This window comes from Lemur catta, chromosome 10 (genome assembly GCF_020740605.2).
Source record: "Lemur catta isolate mLemCat1 chromosome 10, mLemCat1.pri, whole genome shotgun sequence".
Classification (NCBI taxonomy): Eukaryota; Metazoa; Chordata; class Mammalia; order Primates; family Lemuridae; genus Lemur; species Lemur catta.
The window spans coordinates 24197329-24224396 of NC_059137.1; the positions used below are offsets into that span (position 1 = coordinate 24197329).

General features: G+C 44.1%; 1 protein-coding gene across 3 annotated transcripts in view; it reads left to right on the forward strand.

Moving 5' to 3' along the window:
- Positions 1-27068, forward strand: part of EPB41L4B (erythrocyte membrane protein band 4.1 like 4B) — a 131870-nt gene that overhangs the window by 56098 nt on the left and 48704 nt on the right. For 2 of the 3 annotated variants that reach the window (XM_045562540.1, XM_045562539.1), the window contains exons 11-15: positions 62-231; positions 2237-2346; positions 4242-4272; positions 7795-7828; positions 11553-11617. In XM_045562540.1, coding sequence (XP_045418496.1) covers positions 62-231; positions 2237-2346; positions 4242-4272; positions 7795-7828; positions 11553-11617 — 410 coding nt within the window. Of the gene's footprint in view, positions 1-61; positions 232-2236; positions 2347-4241; positions 4273-7794; positions 7829-11552; positions 11618-13327; positions 14985-27068 lie in introns of those variants that run through there. The other variant, XM_045562541.1, reaches the window with a different exon arrangement.

Here is a 27068-nt window from a genome sequence, read left to right on the forward strand (position 1 = left end):
TGAATAATCTTCCATCGATGGGACAGATGCCCAAACAAGGACCCCGTGCTTCCCCTTGCAGGGACGTGAGCAAGAGCACACGTTTGTGTTCCGGTTGGACAGTGCCAGGACCTGCAAGCACCTGTGGAAGTGTGCAGTTGAGCATCATGCGTTCTTCCGACTGCGGACGCCAGGGAACAGCAAATCCAGTAGGTCCGACTTCATCAGGCTGGGCTCCCGCTTCAGATTCAGGTGAGGAGCCTCTTTCTGCAACCTGAGTCATGTGTTTCAAAGAAGGGCAACTGTGATTTTTTTTTTTTTTTTTTTTTTTGGTGAATGGGGCAGTGGATTTGAGTCCAGAGATGTGGGTTGTTTGTCCCATCCCCACTTCTTTATTAAGGCAAGTCACTAAAGCTCCATATCCTCATTGATAAAATGGAACTAATAATAACAAACTTGTTAGTAGCTGACATTTAGCCAGAGCTCTGCTGTCCACTACAGCGGCTGCTAGCCACATGTGGCTATTGTAGTGAGTGAATATTAAATGAATTTTTAAATGTGTTTCTTCCATCTCACTAGCCACATTTCAAGTGCTCAGGAGCCACATGAGGGTAGTGGCTACTACATTGGGCAGTGCAGACGTAGGGCAAAGCATCATTGTAGAAAGTTCTGTTGGACAGCACTGCGCTAGAACTCTTCATAGAAGGTAGGTTGATTATCCCCATTTTATAGATAGGGAAACTAGGGCCCGGGGCATTACATAAGCTGCCCAAGGTGACATACTTTACAAAGCCAGTAAGTGGTAGAGCTGAGGTTCAACCCCAGGCAGTATGGCTCTTAAATTTCTAACTGCTACTGTATTGCCCTTCACATGGCAACTTCAAGAAATTTGGGACCATTCAGAATGAAAGCAGATGTGTGTGTGTGTGTGTGTGTGTGTGTGTAAGAGACCCAGGGTAGGTTCAGTAAATATTTGAACCTGAAAAGAGCCTGAAGAGAGACAGGGCTTATTCTCGTGTATTTTTGCTTATGATTCTAAGACCATGTTTCTCAAAGTGCGTGAAAACTCCCTGGGTGCTTGTTAAAAGTGAGGATAAGTGATCTGATCTGAGACCTTTGCAGTCAGAATCGATAGGTGTGCACGTGTGTGTATGTGTAAGACAAGGGTTGGTTTTTGAGGCACATTTACAGGTCTGAGAATCGCAGTTACAAGATCTAAAACTTCACATGGTTTCATAACCTCTACCCACACATGGCATGTCCCTGAACTCTATTTAAAATGCCAAAAGATTTGCTCATTTCGAATTTATCTACTGTGCAAGGAAATGGCCGTGTACTTCTGTTTAAAGAATTATTTTGTTTGAATGTGTTTTTCAATGCTCCAAGTGGGGGGAAAAAGATGAAGTCGTTTTTGAGAAAGAACCAAATCACGGGGTTCTGCGGGAGAATGGAAAATGTGAGAACTGCGGAGGTTAGCAGAGACACAATGTTTATTTGAGGTGGAATGAGGCGGGAAGGACGGGCAGGGTGTTTGGCCAAGGCAGGCTTTTGCCTCCTGGGAAAAAAACCACCCTGGGATTTGGCCCAGACCACACTCTTTTGTGCTCTTCCAGAAGTTTAAGAAGGGAAGGGAAGTTTGGAGATGAGGTTGCCCCTTGGAGTCACTTAGAGCAGGTGGCAAGTGGCTGCTTCCATCTCATAAATCATAAACCAAGAGCAACTGGAGTGAAGCAGTCGTGGGTAGATCAGACGAAACCAGTATGCCTCCTGGAAGCTACCGCTGGGTGTCACATTGGTTGAAACCCAGAAAGCCTTGGTGAAATAAGTAATGTTTCCCTTGGCATAGCAAGGAAAGCCAAGGTTTAGTTAAGTGGGCATTGATAACAGCCTTTTAAAAGATGAGTGAAATGTCTACGCTGTGTGTTCCATGAAAGGTTATTTTATGTGCAAATCAATGTTCTCTTAATCAAATGTTCCAGGTACTCAGACCTGCTTGATTTGTGCAGCCAATTTAGGCTGGTACCTAAATTGCAGATATTGTCCTTTGGAGGAAATATCTGCCCCTATAATATAGCCTGGATTTGGCAAAGGAGGTTTTATTTCCAAATGGAAGACTGAACTTAGTGTGTCTTTACCAAACGACTTCAAGCTAAGTTGAAATGTAACTGAGCTCTTGGAAATGAATGTGTACTTTCAAATACACATAATGTACTGAGATTTGGTATTGGTAACATGCCATAAAATATTTGCTTTCCAGTGGGCGGACAGAATATCAAGCTACACACGGCACCAGGTTACGAAGGACCAGCACCTTTGAGAGGAAGCCGAGTAAACGTTATCCGTCCCGGAGACATTCGACGTTCAAAGGTTGTGTGTGTTTCATTCTGCCTGGGTGCTGTACGTTACGGTTTAGTCACTTAAGCTCCAAAGAGCTTGGTTAAGCAACTTGTGGAGAAACTGCATGTGGTTCTGCTCCACTCTAGAGCTTTGGAGAAAAGTCCCAGGGGTGTCTCTTAATGGGGTCAGGCCACTTCTGCCACCCTCTGTCATAAGTCTTTCCCCTTTGGATGTGCTCATTGGTTTCTCCTTTCCCATATTTCTTCTGTGTGCTGCTTTTAGACCTGGGACCAAGCCCTGGGACCTCAGGAGTATCATAGGGAAGCACCTTTCTTGCCTATACAAGATACTGTGTCTTGAAAGGAAACTCAGTCCCTTCTCCCCACCATCTTGGGACACTAGGCTCCCGCTAAGCAGAATTCTGACCATGTACAAGTAGATGCAGAACTTGTAGATATTTGGCTCAGTTCCCACTGTCAGTGCAAACACACCTCATCCTTAAATTGAGCCAGGCCCCAGAATGCCGGCCCCCTCCCCCTTTCCGTAGCTCCCCAAGCCTTGTCTGCCATTTACCGTATGAGGCCTGGGGCTCGGTGGCAGCTCGGCCAGTGCAAGAGCAGGCTGGCCTCATTTCTGTTGGACCAAGCCTCCAAGTCCCACCTCATAGCTCTTCTCTCTTTGCACTGGATTGCTTCTCCATGCAGGACGCCCAGTTAGCAGGAAACTGTTTGCTGTCTTACAGCAAGGCCTCTCTGTACTCTGGGCCACCCCGCGCTTTCTATATGTGGTTTGCTGGTAGTGGCTACTCCACACGTTTCCCTTGCACAGCTCAGGACTCAGTGGGCCTCCCAGGGGCCTGGTACCCCTACCTGCTCTCTTCCAGAATCTGTAACCTACCTTTATGAACCACCAGTGCAGTAGCGTGACAGCCTGAAATTCTTAGCCACGTTAGTGAAGGAAAATGCCCACAGCCCAGGAAATAGGGCCTCACCTTCCAGAAAGGCCAGAGGTTGGGAGTGTGTCCAGGGAAGGGTGAGGGGTTGATGAAGGGTGATTGCAGCACCGAGGGAAAGAGGGAGGGAGGGGCGAGAACTCCCTCTGTTCCCAGGGCTGCTTCTCCGTGAGGAGGTTTGTGCTTGTGTGTGTAGTCCCCTGGGACAGAGTCATCCAGAAATAGCCCTGTGTGAGGAAGAATTGTCCAAAGATCAAAAGAGCTACCTCCAGACAGCAGTGAGCTCCCTGTCCCTACAGGCATGAGCAGGCACGAAGGGAAAGACCCCCGGCGTGGCTTTCACAGCGGGGGAGTGGGCGTCACATGGCTTGACCCCAGCAGATGGCTTTAGAGGTCTCCCAGGTTCTGTCGTGTTCCTCCACTTTCCTTCCTGGTCTCTGTCTTCTTTTTTCTCCTTTTTTTTTCTGACACTTTTTTTCCAGCCAGAGTTCTAGCATCTTCTTCGTGAAGCCTTTAATGATTTTTCTCTGCCACTTTTTAAAACAAAATGGAGTATAGATGAATAAGCTCTGCCTTATCCCGGTCCCCTTCCACACGGACTCGCTCTCGCACCTGCCCAAGGTCCTCGGTCCAGATTCATGCTTGTATTTCATCCTTCATCACCTGATGCTGTTTTTCCTTTCACACGCTTCTCTGTCTCAAGCTCCTCGAGAGCAGGGGCTGTGTCTTTGTCTCTGCCTCCCAGTGTGCCTGGCCCTGGGAACCTGTTCGCGGGATGGTTCCTGAGTGAATTGGCGGGAGGGGCACTTGACTCTCCCTCAGGAAAGCAGAAGTAGCCACAGCGCAGATCCGCCTGGGTCGGGGTGGAACCGTGATGATCACAGACGTCTCTATTCTGGTCATTGCCTGTCATTGTATTGTGAAACTTATAAAGTTCTCCAGAATGACATAACTTTCTGTTTTTCCTTTAAAGCAAGCAACCCGGTGATAGCAGCTCAGCTCTGGTAAGTCTCTCCTCCCTCCCCCAGACTCCGAAGTACAGCTCTCCTCTCTAATTATTGTATTTATTTGCAGTGCTGACTTTCACCCTTTGTTTGTTTGTTTGTTTTAGACAAAGTCTTGCTCTGTCTCCCTGGGTGGAATGCAGTGCACAGTCATAGCTCACTGCAACCTCAAACTCCTGGGTTCAAGCGATCCTCCTGCCTCAGCCTCCCAAGTAGCTGGGACTATAGGTGCATGCCAGGATGCGTGGCTGATTTTTCTATTTTTAGTAGAGATGGGGTCTTGCTCTTGCTCAGGCTGGTCTCCAACTCCTGGGCTCAAGCAATCCTGCCTCGGCCTCCCAGAGTGCTAGAATTACATGCGTGAGCCGCCGTGCCCAGCCGACTTTTGCCTTAATACAATGAAATCAGAACGTGAATCACCTAATCATTTTTCCCCCTTTTCCTACTGCCTGGCTGTACCACCCTCTTGGCTTTCAATAAGTACACAATAGAAAGTTTTAAGACTGTTTTCTTTTTTTAAACACAGCTGCTTTGTTGGAGTAGCTGCGTGCTGTTTATTGTAACTGGGGTGGTGAAGGTGAGAGCACGTGCCCAGCTCGCTGTGCCAATGGTGTGCCAGGCAGTGACGGGAGGGCAGGGCCGTGCTCGTGAGCAGAAGCGAGACGAGAGCAGATGCTGGATTTGCTCAGTGATGTGCAGGTTTTACAGTCGTACGTTGTAGAAGACATTAAACACCTATAGTGAAATTCCTGCAGGAAAAAGAGGTTATCCCAAGATGGAACATCTCCAGCGCAAGAGTCAGCGGACTTTCCCTGCAAAGGGCCAGATAGTTAACATTTGGGCTTTGCAGGCTCTGCTGTCTCGCTCACAGCTACCCAGCTCTGCTGCTGTCGTGCTAAAGCAGCCGCAGTTGGTGTGTAAATGAACGAATGTGAGTGGACACCAGTAAGACTTTACTCACAGACACTGGTGGGCCAGATTTGACCCGTGGGATATAGTTTGATGGCTGCTTCCCTAGCGCAGGTGTTGTGGATCTTGCCTGATATATTTACCTGGTGAGCTCTACTTACCTGAAACATCCCCCTCAGCCAGGTCACACCCCAGGCTCATTGGCTGAGTCTCTCGGGTGGAACCCAGATACCTATTTTTTAAAGCTCCCCAGGTGAGTCTACCTGGTATATACCTCTCTTTCTCCCTCTGAAATAACTGTCTTTCTTACATGACTTTTGACTTGTTAGGTGGATGAGCTGTCGTGAGAGAACCACAGGCTATAGTTGTTCTGACCCTTGGTCTAAACTCCAGCCTCTCTGTCATCCCAGGCTCAGGTCTCGGGGCAGCTAGGGAGGGTGGCCTTTGAGATGGCCACAGCTTGACCGTGCCATGTGCTCCCAGGACAGTTGGCAGAACGTGACGGAAGTCCCAGCTGAGGCATCTGGAGACTTCCTTCCTAGCACCAGCTTTGCTCTACCCCAGCTCTGGGGCCTTAGGCCTTCCCCTTTCTGGGCCTCCTTTTTCATTTTTGCAAACAAAGAGGTTTGACTAGATCAATGTTCTCCCAAACTTTCTTACCCTCTGATTTTCACCCTCCAGAAGAAACCTGACATAAAAGCCCAACATACAGGAAAGACAAAAGCAGAGCTACGTCTGCATGGACCCGAGGTGGAGGGGAGGGGTCAGTGCCTGTCTGCTCATCTGCCTCTTCCCCAGCCAGGGTAGCTCCAAGGCATCGTCAAGGAACTCAGGGTTCTAGAAAACACAGCCAGCCTCTCTTATCACATGGCTGGAAACCCAGCCTCGAGTCTGTGATTCCAAATGTACTTGCAGTGCTGGTTTGCCGCTTGCACCTACCTGGGTGTCGTTATCAGCATGCAATGGCGGGGCTCTGGTCCTGTACTGCCCGAGTGCCCCAGCCCCTAAGGGTGGGAGGAGGCTGCGGTGCTCTTGCATGGTTTGGCTGCAGGTCTGCAGGTTTGCCCTGTTTCTAGGCTCCTCCTGGCAGGTTGTGGGCTAAAAAGCATCTGTATCTTTCTTAGCCTGTCAGGGTGTCTCGCTTTTAATGCTCAGGGGCTTGTAAGTTACAGCATTTCTTTCCTTTGCTCTTTAAGGAGGTGATTGTTTTGTTTGTTTGTTTGTTTTTCCCTAATAAAATTACATTTTCCTCTTAGCATCTAGTGGAGATTATGTATTAGGAACCAAAACAAACTAAAGAAAAAATCTGCACGCACACACACACACAAAAGCCCTGGTAAATATACCCTTTAGGAACAAATGAGCTAATAACTGCTGTTCGCAGCTGTTCAATTGCTCTTCACAGCCTATGGGATCCCGGGGTGAGTAGGATTGCTATGGGAGCCATGGATGAAATTGTGCCCTGGGCTGCCGAGGTGCTACCAGAAAAATAGCACCTCACGGAACACTTAACCTACCTGATGGAATCCGGCAGAAGGTGATCTGGCCCCGAGCCTAGCTCTGTCGCTGGCCTCTCTGAAAACTGGAACATGGAGCCATTTAGACCCCGAACAACATCGATAATGATACGTTTCCCTCTCAGAGTCGGAGAAGCGAACAGTAACCCTTGATTTCAAGCACACCACTCTAGCAACAAGGGTTGCCCGATGATTGTGCCATGTTTGTGGTTTTTCTGGCAGATGTTGAGTTTGCATTTTAAACACATTGTATTTTATACCAACCTGCTGCATCCGTTTTTTTTTTTTTTTAAACCAGAGTAGTTATAGTTAAGATTCCATCAAAATAGGATCATGCACGAGGAGCCCTGACCTTTTCTCGGGCCCTCTGAGCACTGCATTGGTTTAGCAGAAGGAAGGAAGATAGGCTTTGGGAGTAAGCACATGTGGCTTCCAGCCCTGGCTCTGCCACAGACTAGCTGGGTGACCCTGAGCGAGTTTCCTAATTCTCTGTTAGGCAACTGTTCCTTTATCTCTAAAACGAGGTGGTAACATTTGTTGACCTCATAGCCTTGTTGTGTGGATTAAATAATAACAGACGTGAAGTTTCCAGTGTAGGCCTCATCAGGAATGAACACTCCAGAGTGGTGGGCAGATCATCGGTGGCATTTTTAATGGCAAGGGGTCCAGTGCCCAGTGGTAGGTGCTCAGAAGTGGCTGGTGACTCTCCCTCCATCTGGAAAGATCTCTGAGCATCCTTAGAGCTTCCTGGTACCATGGGGCCACCCAGCAATGCCAGGGCAGGCCTGAAATGACTTACGTGCCCAACTGAAAGAACCTCCTTTTTGCCACCAAAATAGGACATCCAGGCTGCATTCTGGAATATTACCTACTTGTTTCTATTTGTGAGCTCTAAAGTGACAAATGAAAGTTGCTATTTGTGGTTTCCCTGGTTATATGTTTGTTTAAGGAGCCAGTAACCAAAAAGAAATAGTATGTGAAAGCTCCTAATGGAGCAGGTAGCATATAGCAGTAGTTCACGATTATTAAATAAATGAATAATAATGCCTGTTATTATTATTGCCACCTGTTACAGTTTTTTTCTTTTCTTTTTTAGCTCTAAAACAAATCCTGAAGTCCATAATTACCAGGTAAGATACTGCTTTTAAAGGTTTTCTTAAAGTTTCTAGATTTTCCATAGTGAGTAGACATTATATTTAAAATCAGATATTGAGGAAATAATAACAGTATGTGTTTTCTGAGAAAATAATAAGAGGGGAACGCTTTCCTCCTGGGCCCTGCTGCTTCTTGGCCGTCTGAACTGCCTATTTCTCTTAACCTTGTCAAGTGTCAGGACATATGTTTAAGTTTCTGAGTGGGCAGACACAACCTCTTAGTGGCGTTCAAATGAGGCAGCTTTGTGTCAAAGTGTGTTCTAGGCCTAGGGAACACGAGTCCCTTGAGACGTGCCTCCAGGAAAGGATGTTTTGGTCAAGTGTTTGGGAAATGTTGCGTCCTTCATCCCCTTCTTGGATTTTACAGTGCCCATTGGAGCGTAAAGTACTGGGAAATCGTACAAGAAAGACATGTGTTTTGTTTTTTTAATCCAGTGTTTCCCCAAATCATTTGCATCTTGGTCCCCCCGCCCCCCATTAAAGAACTAGCCTTTCCCCCCTCCCTTTTTTTGGGAAGGGTGGTGGTGAACCCATTAACATCAATGGACCAGTAGTTTCTGGAACCCACTTTGTAAAGCACTGTGCTAGGCGCATCACCTAGAAGGAGCACAGGTACGTTTCGGTGGCTGGTGTTCTGCTCTTCCAGTCTGGCCAACCAGACTTCTCACCTGCCCGTCCACCTGGACTCAGTAGCATGGAAGGTGTGGTCTACAGCCCAGCCCAGATCAAGCACGTCCCTCTCTCTGGCCATTCACAGCCTTCTGCTACCTGGCTCCAACTTCTCACCGCTCCCCAGCACACACCATATGTTCAGCTCGTGGGGAATTACATAATTGTTGCCCCATCGTTTCTTCCCACTGTTCCCTTTGCCTGTGCTTGTCTGCCCGCAAGTCCTTTGCCTCCTGTCAGGACATTAAAACGTCTCTCAAAGACCAGCTCAGAAGCCACCTCCTCCACAGTGCCTGCTCTGATCCCGATTGGAAGCCTCCGGCACCAGTGGTTCTCAGTCCTGCTGCACATTAAAACCATCTGGCCAGCTTTAAAAAAACAACCAGTGCTTGGGTCTCACCCATGAAAGATTGAAGCAGAAACTCTAGGGGTAGGATCTGGGCACCGGGACAGCCTCAGAGCTCCTACAGTGGGTTCTAAGGAGCAGCTGGGCGGGGGACCCTGGATTGGTGATGTGTACCTCACTTCCTAGGTGGTCATTTGTGCTTAGAAGCAGCATCCATGTCTATTGACTTCTTACTTGGGGCCACCTCTTGTCCTGGGTGGGTGTGACTGCCCGAGGGATACTACTGTCCCGGGTTTTCTGTGCCCTGTCATCAGTCTGGATTTGAATGTCACAAGCAATGAAGCTATTCCATAAACGATTTCACTTTGGAGCCTTATTCTAACATATCCCCTTTCTTGGTCTTTCATTAGTGTAGATACTAATTCCTTAGATGGGGGTGAGATCCCAGTGTACATCCTTGTGAGGTTTCCAAATTATGTCTCAGAAGAATATCGTGATAATTGATTTCCATACATGAAATCACATTCCCAGTGTGCAGAACCTGGAAATGACTTGCAAGTGTGAGGGAACAACAAGTTACAAGCACTTTGAACTTGGTAGGGGAGAAGTCCGGTTCCTGCTCTCCTTGCCTGCCTTGGGTGCTTGAATCTTCTTATTCACAGGTTGGTTTTTGTTGAGGGATTTTCAGTTGTGAGTAACTGGAATGTTGTAGGGGAAGGGAAACGTGGTTGATGGGTGATTCGAGTGCGGTGCTTGAGGGAGAGAAAAAATAAAAACGAAGCGTAGCAGCTTAGTGCGGCCCCTGCCCCACCAGGCTGTCAGGTGTGTTCTCACCGCGCGTTCTCTGCTTAGAGTGAACATCGAGGCGATTGTTGAAATCAAATCTACAGAAACTGTTACCAAGACATTGTCCTCTCAGCATCTTTGGCAACCACTGGTCCCTTGCGCCTTTGCTGGTCGTAGAGGTCCTCTGTTGCTGTCAGGGTTTGGGAGGAGACTGGGGAAAGGACGTCCTGAGAGGCGACCTGGCCTCAGTGCCACGAGGGCTTTTCGGGAGGATGGTGTTGCAGCATTTATCTCATTCTGAGCACAGCAAGGTCAGCCAACTGCAGAGGGTGGATCGCCGTGTTCTCAGGACACCACTGGCATTTGGGGAGGGACAGTTCTTCATTGTTTGGGAGTGTCCCTGGAACTACAGGATGTTTAGCTTCCTTTTTCATGACTACACCAGTTGAGAACCACCTGGGTTAACGTTCAAATACTCTTGACAGTTGAGAATGTTAAAAAAAAAAAAAACTACCACAGGAGACTGAGGAAGGGTCTGGAATCTCCTTTTTCCAGGTCTGTGGATAAGGTTGCCAGTGCTCTCTGGTGTGTCTGATTTGATTGTGTTTGAAGCCAGAGAACAGAACAGAGGTGCAGTTGTCTTTTGTTGAAGACCCAGTGAGTGGAACCTTGTTTGGGATCTGTGTGATTAAGACACCTGGAATAGTTTGGCTTTGGGCAAATCGTCTGAACTCTGGCGGTTTCTGTATCCCTTAAAAGAGAGAAATGTGGAGAGACTGCACCCCGGAGGTGCTAATGCTGTGGTCAGCACTCACACTCTGCTGGGAGGACTGTCTCCTTTTTCCTGCAGCATGTCCTTTGCGGGGGCTGCAGACTCAGCTTCTCGACAGACACCTTTGAAGGAGAAAGGAAAGGCCACTGGAATACGGAGTAGGCAGGAAGGGCATCTCAGGTCCATGAAAATTGAATGAGCAGAATTGCTGAGAATTTTCTATACCGGAGAGCCGGCTTTTGCTTGTTAGCCAAAGCCGTGGGAGAGAGAGAAGGAGGGGAAGAAATCATTAAAAGAGTAATGGTGGCAAGACTGTAGTGGTGTAAATGTCAGGAGGGCTGAATGTGTCCTGTGGAAAGTTTAGCCTGGGGAAGAAGCTCCGTGACTCCTGGCAACGTCTAGGACCGCTGCCCTCTGCAGGCCAGAGTGGACGGGCACCTGCTGCCTGGCAGGTGTCATTCACTCTGGTCCTTTTGAGAGTCCTCGGTCTGTTTTCTCATCTTAAAATGGGCAGCTTCCTTCCTTCCTTTCCTCCTCTTCTTTTCTCCCTCCCTCTCTTCTTCTAGTTTTATCAGGATAATAAGTGCTCTGGCTGGATTTTTCTTTGTTTTGGTATTTTGTTTGGGATTACATTTTAGAAAATTATTTTTATTGCTTAAACCAAGGGAGAAAGAAAAAATTTTCACCCACAGCCCTGCCGCCTTATTCAGCGTCCCCATCCTGTCCTTGTCTGTGTGCAGATGTAACTGTTCCACGTGGTCATCGTCATTTTCAGCAGTGACAAAAATCGTTTCTGAAGAGGGAAATTGCCTCCCACTCTCCCCATCTTTCTGGCACCTTCCGCCTGCTCCCTTGGGAGAGATGAATTCAGCGTCTCTTGGACACTCTGGATGGCCTCTTTCAAGGCAGATGCTGTCCCCTTCCTTCCGAGGGCAGCTTCCCAACCTTTGTCAGTGGGGGAAACCCGATGATCCTGGGAAATGCCCAACTCCCAGCCAGGGTTTAGTTACAGCCTTTCTATTCATCCCCCCCACCCCACCCCAGGCCCCAGGAAAAGAGACAGTGAATATAAAGACCATTGAAATTAAAAGGTCGTCAAATAATCAAGTTTGGTATTTTATTTCTAGCCTCAGTATCATCCTAATATCCACCCCAGCCAGCCCCGATGGCATCCTCACTCTCCAAATGTCAGGTAAGTGCTGGAGCTCACAGAAGCTGTGCCTTCGAAAGCCCTCCTTTTTCTCCAGGAAAGTTCAGATTCCAGTTAGTTATGAATTGAAGGTCTGCGTCTGACATAACTCCTTAAGGGTTGCATTGTCACTGCAGAGATGAATGATTCGCAGAGCAAAGGAAGCTAGTGACGAGTGGGGAACTTACTAAAGGGGTATGCTTTGTGCAATAAAAAATAAAAAAGAATTGATTTTTTAAAAACCTTATTCTAACCTCAGATATTTTTGGTTTGGTTTTGTATTCGAGATGTTACTTAAAATTTCGAAGTAACATTTTCTGTCTTGAGAATTCATTTACTTAAAATGTGACTAAACCTTTGGGATTTTTGTTGTGTGGTTTAAGGATTTTTTTCCCTCAGGGATGGAGGGGAAGTTTGCTTTTTGTGGCAATGGATCTTCTAAACCCAGGGGTCAGTAAACTTTTTCTGTACAGGGCCAGATAGTCATTATTTTTGGCTTTGTGGTCGCTGTCACAGCTACTCAGCTCTGCCATTTTAGCTCAGAAACAGCCATAGACGATCCATAAATGAGAGGCTGTGGCTGTGTTTCAATAAAACTGCTTTACAAATAAACAAACAGTGGGATTGGGTTGTCGTTTGCTGACCTTGGCCCTAACCTACCATAATCCTTCCTGAGCCAACTGGCATCTGCTGTACTGTGTTTATAGCTGGGCTTGAAAGTTTTTTTAAAGCTAGCATTGTGAAAGCAAACGTTCCTTTAAGATTTGAATTTTAGATCAGTCTTAATTGGTGTTTATGTGTGAAGCTATTTCAGAAACAAGAGTTGGTGAATTCAGCTTGCATAAAGGTGAGGTTGCTAGCCTTGTACTCTTTGAAAAATGTATGGGGAATGGAGTGAAGGAAATAAATCTGCTCAGAGCAAGGCAAATAAAAGTTTGTCGGGGATCCTGTAACACAACAGGGTGATTTTATTATAAACACTTGATATTCATGTAACTTTTTAAAGCCAATTAGATTCATGGAGGGATCATTCAAAGGTAGGTTTTTTTCCAGGCAAGAGAAATGGAAGAGATTTATAGCAGCGCTATTTTTATTAACATTGCTTTTACAAAGTTTGTACTTATCACTGCCTCCTTTATCATATTGGCTTCTTTCAGAGGCATGACCTAGCCCTGCTTTTCATGGTGGGGATTCTGAGGAAAGCTGCAGACAGCTCCTCTCTTGGGGGCTCCACCATGGGGATGGGGTGGGGGGCTCGGCATCACCTGGGAGCTTGTTACTGCAAGTTCCCAGCCTCTCCCACCACCACCACCTGAATCTGGCTCCGGGTGGGGCCCAGCATTCTGTCTCTCATCAAGCTATCCAAACACTTTTGGCAAGTGCTGCCTGAGGCATTTACAGTGCACATTAGCATGATAAAAGCTCTGCCGAAGTCCTGTAGTACTTTCCCCAGACTGACTTATCCACCAGACCCTCTTTGAGAAATGATGACTCAGCCATGTACAGAACTTTGTTCTACTTGGAAGTTGATAGATGAGCTGCATTTTTAAAATACTAACTAGTGAAAATCCATTCATTTCCATTTGTAAGCCATCCCCATTTACGTGGTTCATGGTTCCCCCTGTCCATTTCCTTTGTGTTGGTGTTGTTTTACTCACATTTCTGAATTTTCTCCCATTCTCCCACTAATCATTCACTCTGCAAACACAACAGACCATCCGTTCAGGATGACAGGTCGCATTGGAAGGCATCGGCCAGTGGAGATGACAGCCCTTTTGATTATGTGCACGACCAGAACCAGAAGAACTTAGGAGGGATGCAGAGTATGATGTATCGAGATAAACTCATGACTGCACTTTGACAGACTGAAGCGTCTCACTTCCATTCACCATCATGGTTTCATTGCATTCCATGAGAAGTGTCTTGGCGTCACACGGATGTGCTCGTACAAGTGTCTTTAAGGAGTAGTTCTGAAAGGTGTTTTCAGTGTCCGTGTAAATACTGGAAGATAAACCACCATAGTTAGTGATAATTTACTGTCGACTGCGTTCTCAATAAAATGAAGGTAGTTAAAGGCTCAGGAATCATTTTGATATTATGATTTTAAAATTGGAGTAAAAGTCTATGTTTATCATATTGCTATGTATCTGATATTCTTTGTTATTTAATTAATGGGACCAAATAAAGCCAGAAAAGCTTGGGAAGATAGCTTGGCACATAGTACTGTCACAGGGATCAAGATTGCTAGGGTCTAGCCTCCTGCATTTTGTGACCTTGGACGGGTCACTTCTCGGTTGTCCTCATTTTCCCCATCTAAAATGAGTGGGTTGGACCAAGTGAGCTCCAAGGTCCTGACTCTAAAATTCTGTGATTTATTAAAATTTAAAATTTTTTTTAGGCTGAGGACATAAATTCAAACTAAATTCCTCATAAGGAAAACTGTAGTACCCACCTTCCTTGACAGGGGGTTACTCCTTTCAGAAGCTAAATAAAGTATGTAACTTATTAGATGTTAGATAAATACAGGGAGACTTTGAATTTCATATCTTAAAGCAGTTTAGCCACTTTGAATTTTAGCAATTATACTAATCATAAATTGCATAGCATCCGTTCTGATAGAATTTGCTGCTCAAGTATAATTTTTAATGTCTTAATGATTGGTGCTGCTAACTTGCATAATTTCAGAAGACATAATTGTGAATACATGCTGTCAGAATTGGGGGGTTGGTTTTTACCCTAGACTTCGCTCTTTTGAAAAGCACCATGCAATTGAGATTCATTTATGGCTCGAATGAAAGCATATAAGGTTTTATTGAAGTTGTGCCAAAGCATTCTGTAGAATAGGATAGAATGGGCATTGTCCCAGTCTTTTTATAGAACCAGAAATCAATATGTTGTCTTTTAGGGTAAAGCTTGTACCAAAATATTTATTTCCCTCATTTCAAGCCCTGAGTCAAAATATGTTTTTCCCTTAATAGGTAGGCCTGAAATATTTTTCATTAATATTTTTGTGAAACCAATTCATTTTTCTGCCATTTTTTTATGTTATTGTAATATTCCCCATTTTAAGCCCTTTTAAAAATGGTATTGACATCCTTTGAGATATTTTATGACTAAAATCTGATCTCTTTTGGTTACCACAAAAATCTATTCATAAGGAGGGTATCAGCTGCTTACCTTGCACAGTGGAGTCGGCCGCCTAATAAACTCTCCCGAAGATATTTGTTTACAGGTGTATTCCATTTTAGCAGATTGTTCTGATCCTCAGTATATGTGCTGCATACAAATAAATGTGTTCTGAATCTTTTCATCTTATTGATAACATTTTTACAAATGTGTTTCCAAGGAATAAAGATTATTCTTGCCTTTTTTTGGACTCCATCTTCTTTTTATTGATTTTTGCTACTGGCAGAAGTCTCATTTGTGAATGACCTTGGTCATGGAACAGTTGACTTTTGGAAGTTGAAGGTGAGCACTCAGGTGGCGTGGAGCAAGATCATCCTTGAATGAGGCTGCTCTTGGCAAGAGTGGCTCTTCTTGTAGGCACAGCAACTGAGACATTTCTTTATCTTGGGCAACTCTGGAGGAGGTTGTAGTACCTTGTCACAGGTGCTAAGCAGAGTGAAGTGGTGGCAGTGGGGCTTTTCTGATAATAGTCCTATGGTGAAGGTGGTGGGTGTTTGTCCTGGCTACTTTTGCTCTTCCTGGCTAGCCAAACCTGTGTCTGTGGCCTCCTGGGCATTGTGTATGTATCTAATACCCTCTAATAAATACCTTTCTGCTTAAAATAACTTGAGTGGATTCAGTTGTCTGCAACCAAGAAGGCTAAACACTGTGCATGCTTTTGACATCCTAATTGTTAAATGCAGTATATACTTTTCATTCCTTAACTTAGTGGATCTTTCTCTACTGCATTTGGCAGCTTTGGTCTTCTTAACAGCCTCCTCTTCTGCCACCCTATTGAATATTGGTGTTTTCTAAGAGTCTCTCCTCTGCCCACTGCTTTTCTCACTTATCATTCTGTCACGATTTTATAATGCTGTTGACTCTGAAACCATTATCTCTAACTCAGATGACTCCTTTGAGTTTTTGGATTGACATTTCAACTTCGATATCCTGTGTACACCTCAAATTCTACATATCAGAAATCGAATTTGTCATCTTTTCCCCCCAAACCTGCACCATAAAAACAACTTTTCTTCTACCGGAATTCTGTCTTTTTTACCCATAGTAAGAATGTATACACCATCCACAACTCTTCTGCTTTTTGCCACCCACATCCAGGCAGTGCCTAGGTCTGCTCAACTCTGCCTCCTTGTTTGTGCTTAGCTCTTCTCTCTTCTCACCAACACTGATCTTGTAGCAGCATCTTTTCTCCACGGTGCCCTTGCTGGTCTCCCTGGCTCCAGTCTCTGCTGATGGGTTCATCCTCCTCACAGTCACTAGAGCGATCTTTCTGAAACACTATCTGTGCCATTGCGATGTCTGACATCACCCACAGGAGGAAATCCAAGGCCCTCTCTATGGAATTCCCCTGCTCTGCTTCCATCCTATTGCCCTAGCATATTTCCTCCATTTCTCACCCTCCTGTTTAAAAATCCTACAAAGCCAAACTGCTTGTAGATCCTGGCATGTGCCGCACCCTGCTGTTACCCACATCTGTGCCTTTGCAAATAGTGTTCCTTCTGCCTAGGATTCTGTCACTCCCATTCCCTTCCCCCAACTCCTGTTCATTTCTTAAACCTCTGCTCAGCCATCATCATCTCCCAGGGACTCTCTGACAGCCCCCACCTCTGCAAATTGGGTTAATTTCTGTGTTCCACTACTACCTCCTCCCCTCCCACATACCATAATGTCGCACTCATGGCTTTGTATTAAAACAGGCTCTTTTGTTCATCTCATCCTGAAGCCTGTGCTCTCCTCAAGTCTGAATTTTGTGTCTTGTTTGCCTTTGTTCCCCGGTGCCTGACATAGCAGGTGCTCAATGAATGGAGTAAATGGATTATTCCACTTTCACTTGAAAGGAGATGTCTAACCAGATAACAGGCAGTAATATGTCATCCCTGGGCTGGTCTGAAGGTGTCTGAACAACCTTATCTAGTCTGGGGGCATCATATTTTGAGTAGGACATTGACCACGATGTTATTTCTGGATTCAGCTTCATCATCTGAATATTATTCAGTATGTCAACTGTGTTCTCAGTTGAGGGATTGGTATCATACGGAGCAGGATAGAGGATAGTCCAGTCATATGACACTGGACACCCCAGTAGGTTGACACTGATCCACACTAATATATAGGGGCCAATAGCCAAATGCTGTGCTTCACATTGTACATGTGTCACTTCACTTGGTCTTCCTGACTGCTCTGTGAGGTGGGTGGTATCTGCTTTTCATAGATGGGGAAGCTCAGGCTTAGGGTTTAACCAAGCAACTTGTACACAGCCATGTAGGCTGTAAGTGGTAAGTCAGAATACTGACGCCAGAGCCTGTGTTCTCAACCCTTGTGCTCTGTGGCCTCTCATTGCTAATCATTCCACCATTTGTGACCCTGTTGGTCCATACCTCCATGAGATTTAAATCCTGTTGAACAGCTTTCTACACTGAAATCTAGTTATGAACTAGAAAGCCAACCACCCCCTCCAGCCATCTAGTAACCCTGTTTACCTCTGTTACCATCATCAGTGCCACCACCAGTAGTTAGTTAACTGTCCATGCAACCCCATCAGTGGCCTAGTAACTATATCCCCTCCATCACCATCACCAGCACCTGTGATCTAGTAACTGTCCACACCTCCCCACATTCCAGTGGCTGGCAACCTTGTCCATCACCTATGATCTGATAATCCTGTTTACCTCCTCCCCAAACACACCCCCCCAGCGGTCCAGTAACCCTCTCCACACCTCCCCACTCCCACCCCAGTCTCAGAAACCCATCCATGCAGGCATCATTCAACAACAGTCCCATGTTCAAAGGAGCAGAGATTGGGCATTATTTGTTCTCAGGGAACCACTCCTCATCGGAGATGATCCACTGTACTGCTTCCTTCCGAAGAGCTCACAAACTAATCATTTCTTCTGGAGTATAACTTGCCAGTAAAACCAAGCTCACTGTTGCATAACTAATGGAATTAACTTTTCACATTTTTGAAACTTGGATATTTGCTGGCCTTCTCTCATCCATTCATGTTACTGCAGTCCCTCAGAACATCTAACAGTGAGTTGACAGTGTCGTCAGAGTGATGGGATTTGTGTGGGCTGGAAGCCTTCAAATCCTGCCAGGTAATTACCTTGACCTTCAAAGCCCTCTGGGCTATTTCATTTCTTGGCCTGCTGTTTCTATACTGAAGATGGTGCTCCTTAGTGGCAAAGATGGAGGAGTACAGACACTGTGGGAGCTCCTCTTTGTCTTTCTTGCCTGTTAATATTGCACCACCTTCCAGGTCAGTGGCTCCAGCCTCCTGGGTCCTCTGAACACAAACTAATGACAGAGCCTTTTTGTTGCCCTTGACTCTGCAGCTTTTAACTAGTCCTTTAAAATCTGAGCTCATCAAAGAACTCTCTGAGCAGCCATATTGATCTCTTCAGATCAATGTTTCTCAAACTTAGAGCTCTAAGTCAATTCCCTGGCCAACCAAGTCTTCCACATATACCAGGTAAATGCCCGAAATTGGCCTAGGATAATTCTCCTCCACCATCTCACTACAGGAGGCAACAGACAGGTGCAGAGGCGAGGCACGAGGGCACAGAGAGGGAAAAAGCAAGGTGCTGTTATTTTATTTTGAGACAGAGTGTCACTTTGTTGCCCTGGCTAAAGTGAGTGCCATGGCGTCAGCCTAGCTCACAGCAACCTCAAACTCCTGGGCTTAAGCGATCCTACTGCCTCAGCCTCCCCAGTAGCTGGGACTACAGGCATGCGCCACCATGCCCGGCTAATTTTTTCTATATATATTTTAGTTGGCCAGCTAATTTTGTTTCTATTTTTAGTAGAGACAGGGTCTCGCTCTTGCTCAGGCTGGTCTCGAACTCCTGACCTCAAGCGATCCACCCGCCTCGGCCTCCCAGAGTGCTAGGATTACAGGTGTGAGCCACTGCACCTGGCCAAGGTGCTGTTATTAAAGGAAAGTCCCGTGCACATAAAAAACAGCACATTTTAAGAGGCCCTTGGGGTATGTGAAAGGCAAACAAATGTGAAATTGACATTCAGCTAAACCTTAGAAAAAGAAATCCTCAATAATTCTCCAATAGGCCCACTTCTCCCAAAGTTAGGGAGGCAAAGAATGACTTGGATAGATTATTCAAAGTGTGGGTTGCTGGGCTCTGAGTGGTCAGGGGTGAGACCTAAGAACCTGCATTTTTTTAACAGTCATCCGCAGAAAGCCCAAGGTGGGGGGGGGGGCGGGCAGGACCTCACTTTGGAAAAGGAAAGCTGTGTATCTGGTTATGTCCGTCCGTGCTTTAGCAGTTCACTTTTAACTCGTCAGAGGCCAGCTCTGTGATGTTAAGTAAATGGATGGGGCAGCATAATAAGTAGCTCCATCTGTCTGCTCAGTGTAGTCTTGCACTTTTTAGGCCCAAAGTAAAGCAGAAGAAATGTGAGAATTCTTGTGATTTCTTATATGGCTTTAATTTCATGCTTAAATGTGCCCCCCGCCCCCGCCAACCTATCAAACCAAGTTTATGTCATTGTTCTGCCCTCCTCACTCCAGAAACAAAGCACTAGTGAATTGCAGCTACTGGAGGAGATAGGGTATGTGCACACACTGGCCTGAGTGTCTTTCATATATAATACAATTTAAGGTATTGTGCCATACCTTAATAACAAGGTTACAGCCCATAGTGGGGAAGCAGGTGGAAGTTTGCAGAAGCAAAACAGCAGGACATTGCCAGCCAGATGAGAGGAGGATTAGGGAGTCCACAGTCTGGTGGTCTGATGTTGAGGGCAAGAGCCCCATAGTTCTCTGACCAGGTGAAATGTGGAAGCTTTGGAATCTCACAGTTTGAATCCCAGCTTTGCTACTTACTAGCTGTGTGACTTATGGCCAATTTCTTCCGTATGCCTCATTTTCAGCATCCCCAAATGGAATTTACCAATATCTCACTGTTTAGGGAATTAAATGGCATTATGTACAAAAGGCACTTTGCCAGTGTTTGATGCTAACTGGTAAGAATTTTTGGTGGTTTTTGAGATGTAAGGCCTTAGCTGTCCATATGGATAGAAACAGGCCAAGGAGATTCAAAGTCTAGCTCAAGAAATGGTCTATCTCATAGGTTGATGGCTTAAGATGTACATTCTAAATTTAGCAATGGAAAAGGATGTTTGGTTCCAAAGGAAAGATCAGATGTAAGAGGGTTAACACAATACATAAAGAAATGGCTCTTTGAAACCCTAACAAACTAAGAGCAGAAACACCATGGGAATCTTTTGAAAGGGAATAAAAAGAGATAGAAATGGTATTTCTGTCTGAGAATACTAGGAAATAACTGTTCGGGTGGACTGTAGACAATGCTTTCCCATCTGCAAACGGCAGAATTGGCACCGAGTAAGGAATTGGTGAGACTGCCGAGAATCCATTCTGCTGGTACAATTGGGATTCGAAAGTTTGGCGAATTGAAACAGAGCATCTGCTTGGTTCCCAACTTGTCTAATTTGGGATTTCATCTTAGAGGAAGCAGAGGAAGCTTTTAACTATTAGGAGACTGAGTAGAAAGATAGTAATAAAAGGAACCACTGTGTTTTTGGTTAGGTTTTTTAAATAGGTAATACAGATAGTGGTAAAAATTCAAACTAAAAGTTACTTTTCCTTTCTATCTTCTTATTCCCTAATTCTCTCCCAAGGCAAACATTGTTAGCATTTCTTCTGTCAATCTAGAGCTATTCTGCATATAAACAAGCACATATATTTATTTAACCAATCAATATTGATGGACATTTAAGCTGCATCAACTCCCTGAAGTTATAAGTGTGCTGCCATTCTTGAACATTCTATTTGTGCACCTGAACAAATCTGTGGAATACATTCCCTAGAATTAGAATCACTAGGTCAAAAGGTCTGTGCGTATGTAATTTGGATATTGCCTAACCAAATTTCCCTCCAGAGATACTCTATTTACATTCCTGACTCTCTCTCACACACACACACCCCCCAGCAATTATGACAATGCCTCTTTGACCTCACAGGAAGCAAGCTCACAGCCTTTGCTAGCTTTTTTTTTTTTTTAACTTTTGTTTGTCTGATGGGTAAAACCCAGAATTTCCATTTTAATTACATTTCTCTCTGAGCAAGGCTGCACACCTTTTCATCTTTCTGAATGCCATTTATTTGTTTTCTGTGAACCGTCTGAAACCCCTATTCTTGAGTCATGCTCTTTAATAAAGATCAAGCTGATGTAGTACAATTAACTGTGTCATCTTAGCATTTATATTAATATTAGCAAAGTAAGGGAAGGCTGGGAAGAGTTGATATTTACCAGACATTTTTTGAATGTAGATTGCCAGAAGTTTAGGTAACCATAGGCATGATACCACCCTGGAGAGCTGAAAAGGGCATACTGGGCAACAGTGAAATAGCCAGAATAAAGGAATTGTTTTGTTTTTTCAAATTATTCCAGATCCTGAGATTTCTAAAATCTGTCTTCTTTCCTGTCTGGGAGTTTATTGAGAACTGTCCACTCAGATTTCCTAAATACCCACTCAGATATGGTGAATTTCCCTGGTGCATTGGACCAAGGAAGGACAGATTTCCTTTTGGTTACAATTAAAGTTCTAATATATTGGATCTAAAATCATAGACACATCCCAAGAGTCACCTGTGGTTTTACTGGAGGAAAGGCTGGAGAATTTAAAATACCAAAACTGCTATAGCCTAGGCGATCCACTGAGAAGGGTTACAATAATTAGAGGAACATCCCCGTAGGCTCATGTTGTAAGAAAGCCGCAGAAACCTACCTAATCACCCCCTCCTGAATGGTGAGTGGTTTAAACATCCACTTTCTGCAGCTGAGGCCTCTAAAGCAGAGGAGTTGCTATGCTAATGGCTCCACCAGCTTCATTTCATGGCTGAATAATGGACATTATCTATATTAAAGGCAATTAAACCAACAAGTCCTTAAAATTAGGCCCAGTGTATGGCCCCAGAGGCTAAGTAAGGATGTTTAGAATAGAAGCTTCTGAGAAACCTAAAAGAATTGGGGGACAGAGAGAGGATCATTTGAGGAGATTTTTAAGCACTAATGAATACCAAAATAAATTAATCCTCATCTCTATCACCCCAGAAACACACACCCAGTTTTCAGCTCCAACTCCAGCTCACACCGGTATCTGATGCAATTAGAGTGTCTAAAACCTACTCTTAACAGATTATGCATTTTATTCATCTAACCTAAACTACATTCTGGAATGAATAATGTTTTAATTTCGTTCATTCAGTGAGTTGGATGGCGTCTGGGGAGTGGAAAAATAACACTCCCAGCTCATGCCTGAGTCTTCCAGAGCTCTCTCAGGGCACAAAGTTTGATAAAGAATATGGCTGTTTAGACATTATTTTACACACTCAGCTTTCATGACAATGATTATTTTGTCCCACTGCTCCTTGAAGGCTCCCATAGGATACCATCTGGGGATGCATTTAAAGCAGTGGTTGGGGGCAAGACTGTCAATGCTGTTGCCCACCTGAAAAAAGAAAAATGCATCTTCATTTACAGGAAAAACTGAGGGCACTGGGACACGGAAATGAGAGGTAAAAAACATCTGTAAAAACTTGGAAAGGAAAGCACTGTTACACTTATTAGAAGTAAGTACTGTAAAGGAAAACAATTATATTTGTGTCTTTTTTTTCTTTTTTAAGGCAGGAAAAAGATTGAATAATCTCTTAGTCATGACCCTCTGAGCAAAAATGAACTTATGGAATAGTAAGTCTGTAGCCTCAGATCCTGAAATTGATCTGAAATTATTAATATCCCAGGTCTCACCACAAAATTGTACAGCCCCTCCTCACAGCCTCTCAGCACCTCGGTGGCACACATGTGTGCACACACATACACACACACACACACCCATGCCGACACACACAACGAGAAAGCCATCATAAAACTTAGCAAGAATAACATCAAGACAAATGGCCTTCCTGGCAGAAAAGTTTTAAGACCTGCTTATAGCCATTCATTGGAATCATTTGATAGCAGTTCACCAAAGGAAAATTCCAGACTCAGTAATGGAGGCACATATCCTACCCTAGCTCACGAAGGACAGAGGCCCGGGCACTATTGAACCCTAAAGGCTGTCATCGCTCTTTAGGATGTGGAATATGTCACTACAGTTTTGCAGAGACTAAATGATGTAGTAAGAAACAACTAGGGAATCCATGACCAAAGTGCAACTTTTATGAATAGTTATTTGATAAATTACCTAAGGAGAATTAAAACTGAATGTACTAAAACTAATTCATTAAGCCAATATCTGCTATGCTTCTACACTGTGCCAAGTACTGGTATGTTGAAGAAGACATCCTCTTTGGCCCCAGGTAGCTGGTAAACTCATCAGAACCAAAGCTCCCAATCTAGTATGGCTTCCTCTGTCACCTAGCAAACACTAGCATTGCTGGGAAAGTGGATTGCTTGGAAAATTTCTTGAAAGAAATACAAATTGGAAAATCTTCCTGCCAATTAGCAGTCTATACAAAGGAATCTAAACCATGCCAAAAAAAAAAAAAAAAAGTAATTTTGACCTTTTCAGACAAAAGGTACTTAGAGTCATATTTCTCTCTAGTCTTTTTTAAAAAATAAAACCACCAAGTTACTGTAAGAAATCATCCCTAATTAATGAACTAACATTCATAATGTGTCACATTTCTAAGATGTTGATACAATTTTCTTCTCAAACCCATTATGAAAAAAGTACAGTTTTCCAATTATATACTCTACTTACTGCCAAATGGTATGCTTGCACTAAATTCAATAAGAACTTGTAATAGTAAGTTGGTCTGTTTAGTCTCTACTAAATTAAAATTGAAATAAGTGACAGGTATCTTGGAAACCAGGATGAATAAATGTACTTTCTCTCATCTTTCAGTTGGACATTGCACAGATCAAATTATATCATTGAGCTGTAGTTCCTGGAATATATAAATGCTTACTGTCCAAAAAATGCAGTGTCTGCAGCCCAGATAAGTGAAGTGAGTTACCTAAGGTCACATAGCCAAACAGCAGCAAAGCCAAAGCTAAATGCCAACCAGCATTCCTTTTCTTGTCATTAGACTGCTTCTTTCATCCAAACGGCAAAGCAGTGTTGCTTGGCATTTAAGAGAGCCCAGGGCTCTAGGGTCAGGTTGCCTGGATTCAGACCCCAGCTGTGCCTTTGCTAGCTGTGTGACTTTGGGAAAGTTACTTAGTCTTTCTGTTCTTCTTTCCTTATATATAAAATAAGGATAATAATAACCTTTCTTCACATGGTTGTTGGCAGATTAAATAAATTAGCTGATGGTACAGCGCTGGGCACTCCAAAATGTTAGTGTTTTTTTTTCCCCCCCTCTGTGAATATTTAAAGAGCATGATTAATGCACCAGTGTTCAGTTAGGAGGTGTGATTCTGGCTGACACCATCTGCTGTAAAAACAGGGTACTTGAGTGGATTCTGCTAAGAGAGTGGCAGGTGGAGAGCCACACACAGTTCTGGGCAAATGGACTGGGTATGGACTGGTGGCAATGCTTCCAGACTCTTTCTTGTCCTTGGCACACATAGGAAGTGATGTATTTGTATAGCACACCAGGGTGAGCAGACAAGGCGGCTTGAGGCTCCAGGCTCCCCAAGTCCTGTCTGCTTACTCCAAGGACTGGGAGAATAAATGGCTCAGCCCCCCTTGCAGCCTTTCTGTGGTTTATCAGCTGGGAAGCATCTCGCAGATGCTTTAGTTCTGATTAGGAATATGGAATTGTCCCCACATAGGCTCCAAGTAAAACAGGAACCAGTTTGTCCCAACCAGCTCCTCTGGCAGGTGTTTGGAGAACGTATATGCTGCCTGGGCCTACTGTGTGGGCTAAATAGATGCTGATCCCGCCTCCAGGAACCCCACCTTGGAGTTCAGACACAAGACATGAATAGGTGAAAGAGTCTAAGTACAGGCAACACATGGTAAGTGTGCAGTGAGCAATCCAAACAAGATGCCAGGGCCTCTGGAGAGGGGAGGTTCGTTGTGTTTTCCTAAGAGAGACATCAAGCTGGCACAGTATCTATGGGGGACTTCTTGGCCATCCAGACATTGGCATTCTGCTAAAAGCAGAGAATCTGTTGCTTTCTTGGCCTTTCTGCCTGATGATTTGGTTGTTTGGAAGGTAGAAGAAACACTGCAGGTATTAACTCGTTAGAATTCTGGTCAGCAAGGAAGACCAGGTTGGAAATGTGTAAGTGACAAGATCCTTGGAAGAAAGTAAGGCTACTATCTTGGACTCCTTAATATGAAATGAGCGAAATTCAGGATTTACTCCTCCATGTATTCTAATCTTTAGAAAATCCAATTTCAAAATGTCAAAGAAAAGACAGACCTGAAAGGGAATCTTTTTCATATGGGCTATGAATATAGCATAGATTACCTGAAAGAGAAGGGCTTCCAAGAGCTTCTTGATAAACCCACAATTTAAAACAGTATTTTAAAGAGAAGGGAGGTAGAACTTAAAAAACAAAGGAGCACAGAACTTTTTTTTTTAAAGAGCCGTCAAGTTTTGTAGATGCACACTTTGGTTGGTGCAAAAAGATGAACAATTTAATAACAGCCATTCTTGAGGATGATATGTGAGATTAACAGGAAGAAACAGAGCTATTCAACTTCTGTCTTTCTTTTCTCTTTTTCAACAAGGAAGGCAGTCAATATACTAACTGCAGAAGGTGATGAGAACAAACAGAGGGAAAACTGAAGTCTAAAACAAGAGAGAATCGTCAGGAAAGATTTTGCTGCTTTGTGATTAGTTCAACTTTAGGCTCAGAAAAATGGCCTCCCAGAGTACTGAGGAAATTTGTACTTGTCATTCTGAGTCAGCATCAATACCCTTTGAAAAAGTAGGGAGCCTTGGGAAAATGCCAGAGGAGCAGACAGGGAAGTGCCATACAGTTTCTTGGAAAATGAATTCCAAAAACTAGGCTGAAAAGCTAGATGGTGATATTGAGGAAAGTTTGAGAACAGAGTCTTTTTTAAGCACTCAGGAAAGGAAGTAGTGTTCACTTGGGAACAGCACAGATTTGCTCAGAAGAAGTCATGCTAATCTTTCAAGATTCTTAGTAAGCTAAGAGTAGGAGGACTGTCTAACCTGATAACTAGAATGTGTCAGAAACCAACATTTAAAGTTGAAACACTAGGTAACCTACAAAGTTCAGAAATAAGACAAGGATTACTGCTAATTTCGGTATGATTCTGGAGGCCTTACCAATGCAATAAGCCAAGAAAACAAAATAAGGAATAACTACTGAAAAGGAAGAAACAAAATTCATGTGATTATCTTCTTAAAATCCAAGTGAATTCCAACTAATACAAGAATTCAGCAAGGTGGCCAGAGGCAGAAATATCCTAAAGTCAGTAGCTTTGTAATATAGTCATAAAATATTAGGGGGTAGGTAATAATTAATGAGGTCTCCTTTTTCAGTTGTGACAAAACTGAAAAATACCTAGGAATAAAGTTAAGAATATATGTTCCATGCCTTAATGAAAAAGTTAAAAATTCTGACTGAAGAACATTTTAAAAGCTCTGAATAAACAGAGAAATACCGTGTTCCTTATGAATGCATTCTTTCAAAGTAATCCATAATGTTTAATGCTCCAAATCAGAATTCCAGTGGAATTTTTTTAACTTGAATTCTAAAGTAATTAATCTGGAAGACTAAGTGCATGATTTCACAGCAAAGAAAAAAATAAAAGAGAAAGTAATGATGTAGGAAAGGGAATATAATTTGTATTATCAGATATAAAAACATACATTAAAACAACAGAATTTAGACAATCTAGATACTAAAGAATCTAGAAACACACAGGTTTATACTGTGTATCAGTCATGGGCAATCAAGAAAATGGAAACTACTCTAGGCATTTCTTTCAGAGGACATTTAATTCAGGAATTGGCTATACAAAGGCTGAAAGAACTAAGGAGCTAAATTGGACAATAAGGCAGCCCAGAAATTAGCAATAACCAGAACCTGCTTGTCACTCCTGGAGCTGGAGGGACAGAGGGAGGTGGCAGTGTTCCAGCACCCAGGAGCAGGACCAAGGAAGCCAGAGCCACAAAGAACTCACACCTGCTACTGGAAACATCACCTGAGGCACAAAAAAATGGGGGAGATACAGCCTGACTTACCTCCTTTTTCTACCTTCCAGCCATGTCATTGGCCAAATCTATGTAGAAGCCGGAGGGCAGGGAGCCTGGGAAGTACAGTTCCTTGCAAACAGATTAGGTCCAGGGGGAGAGCATAGAGAA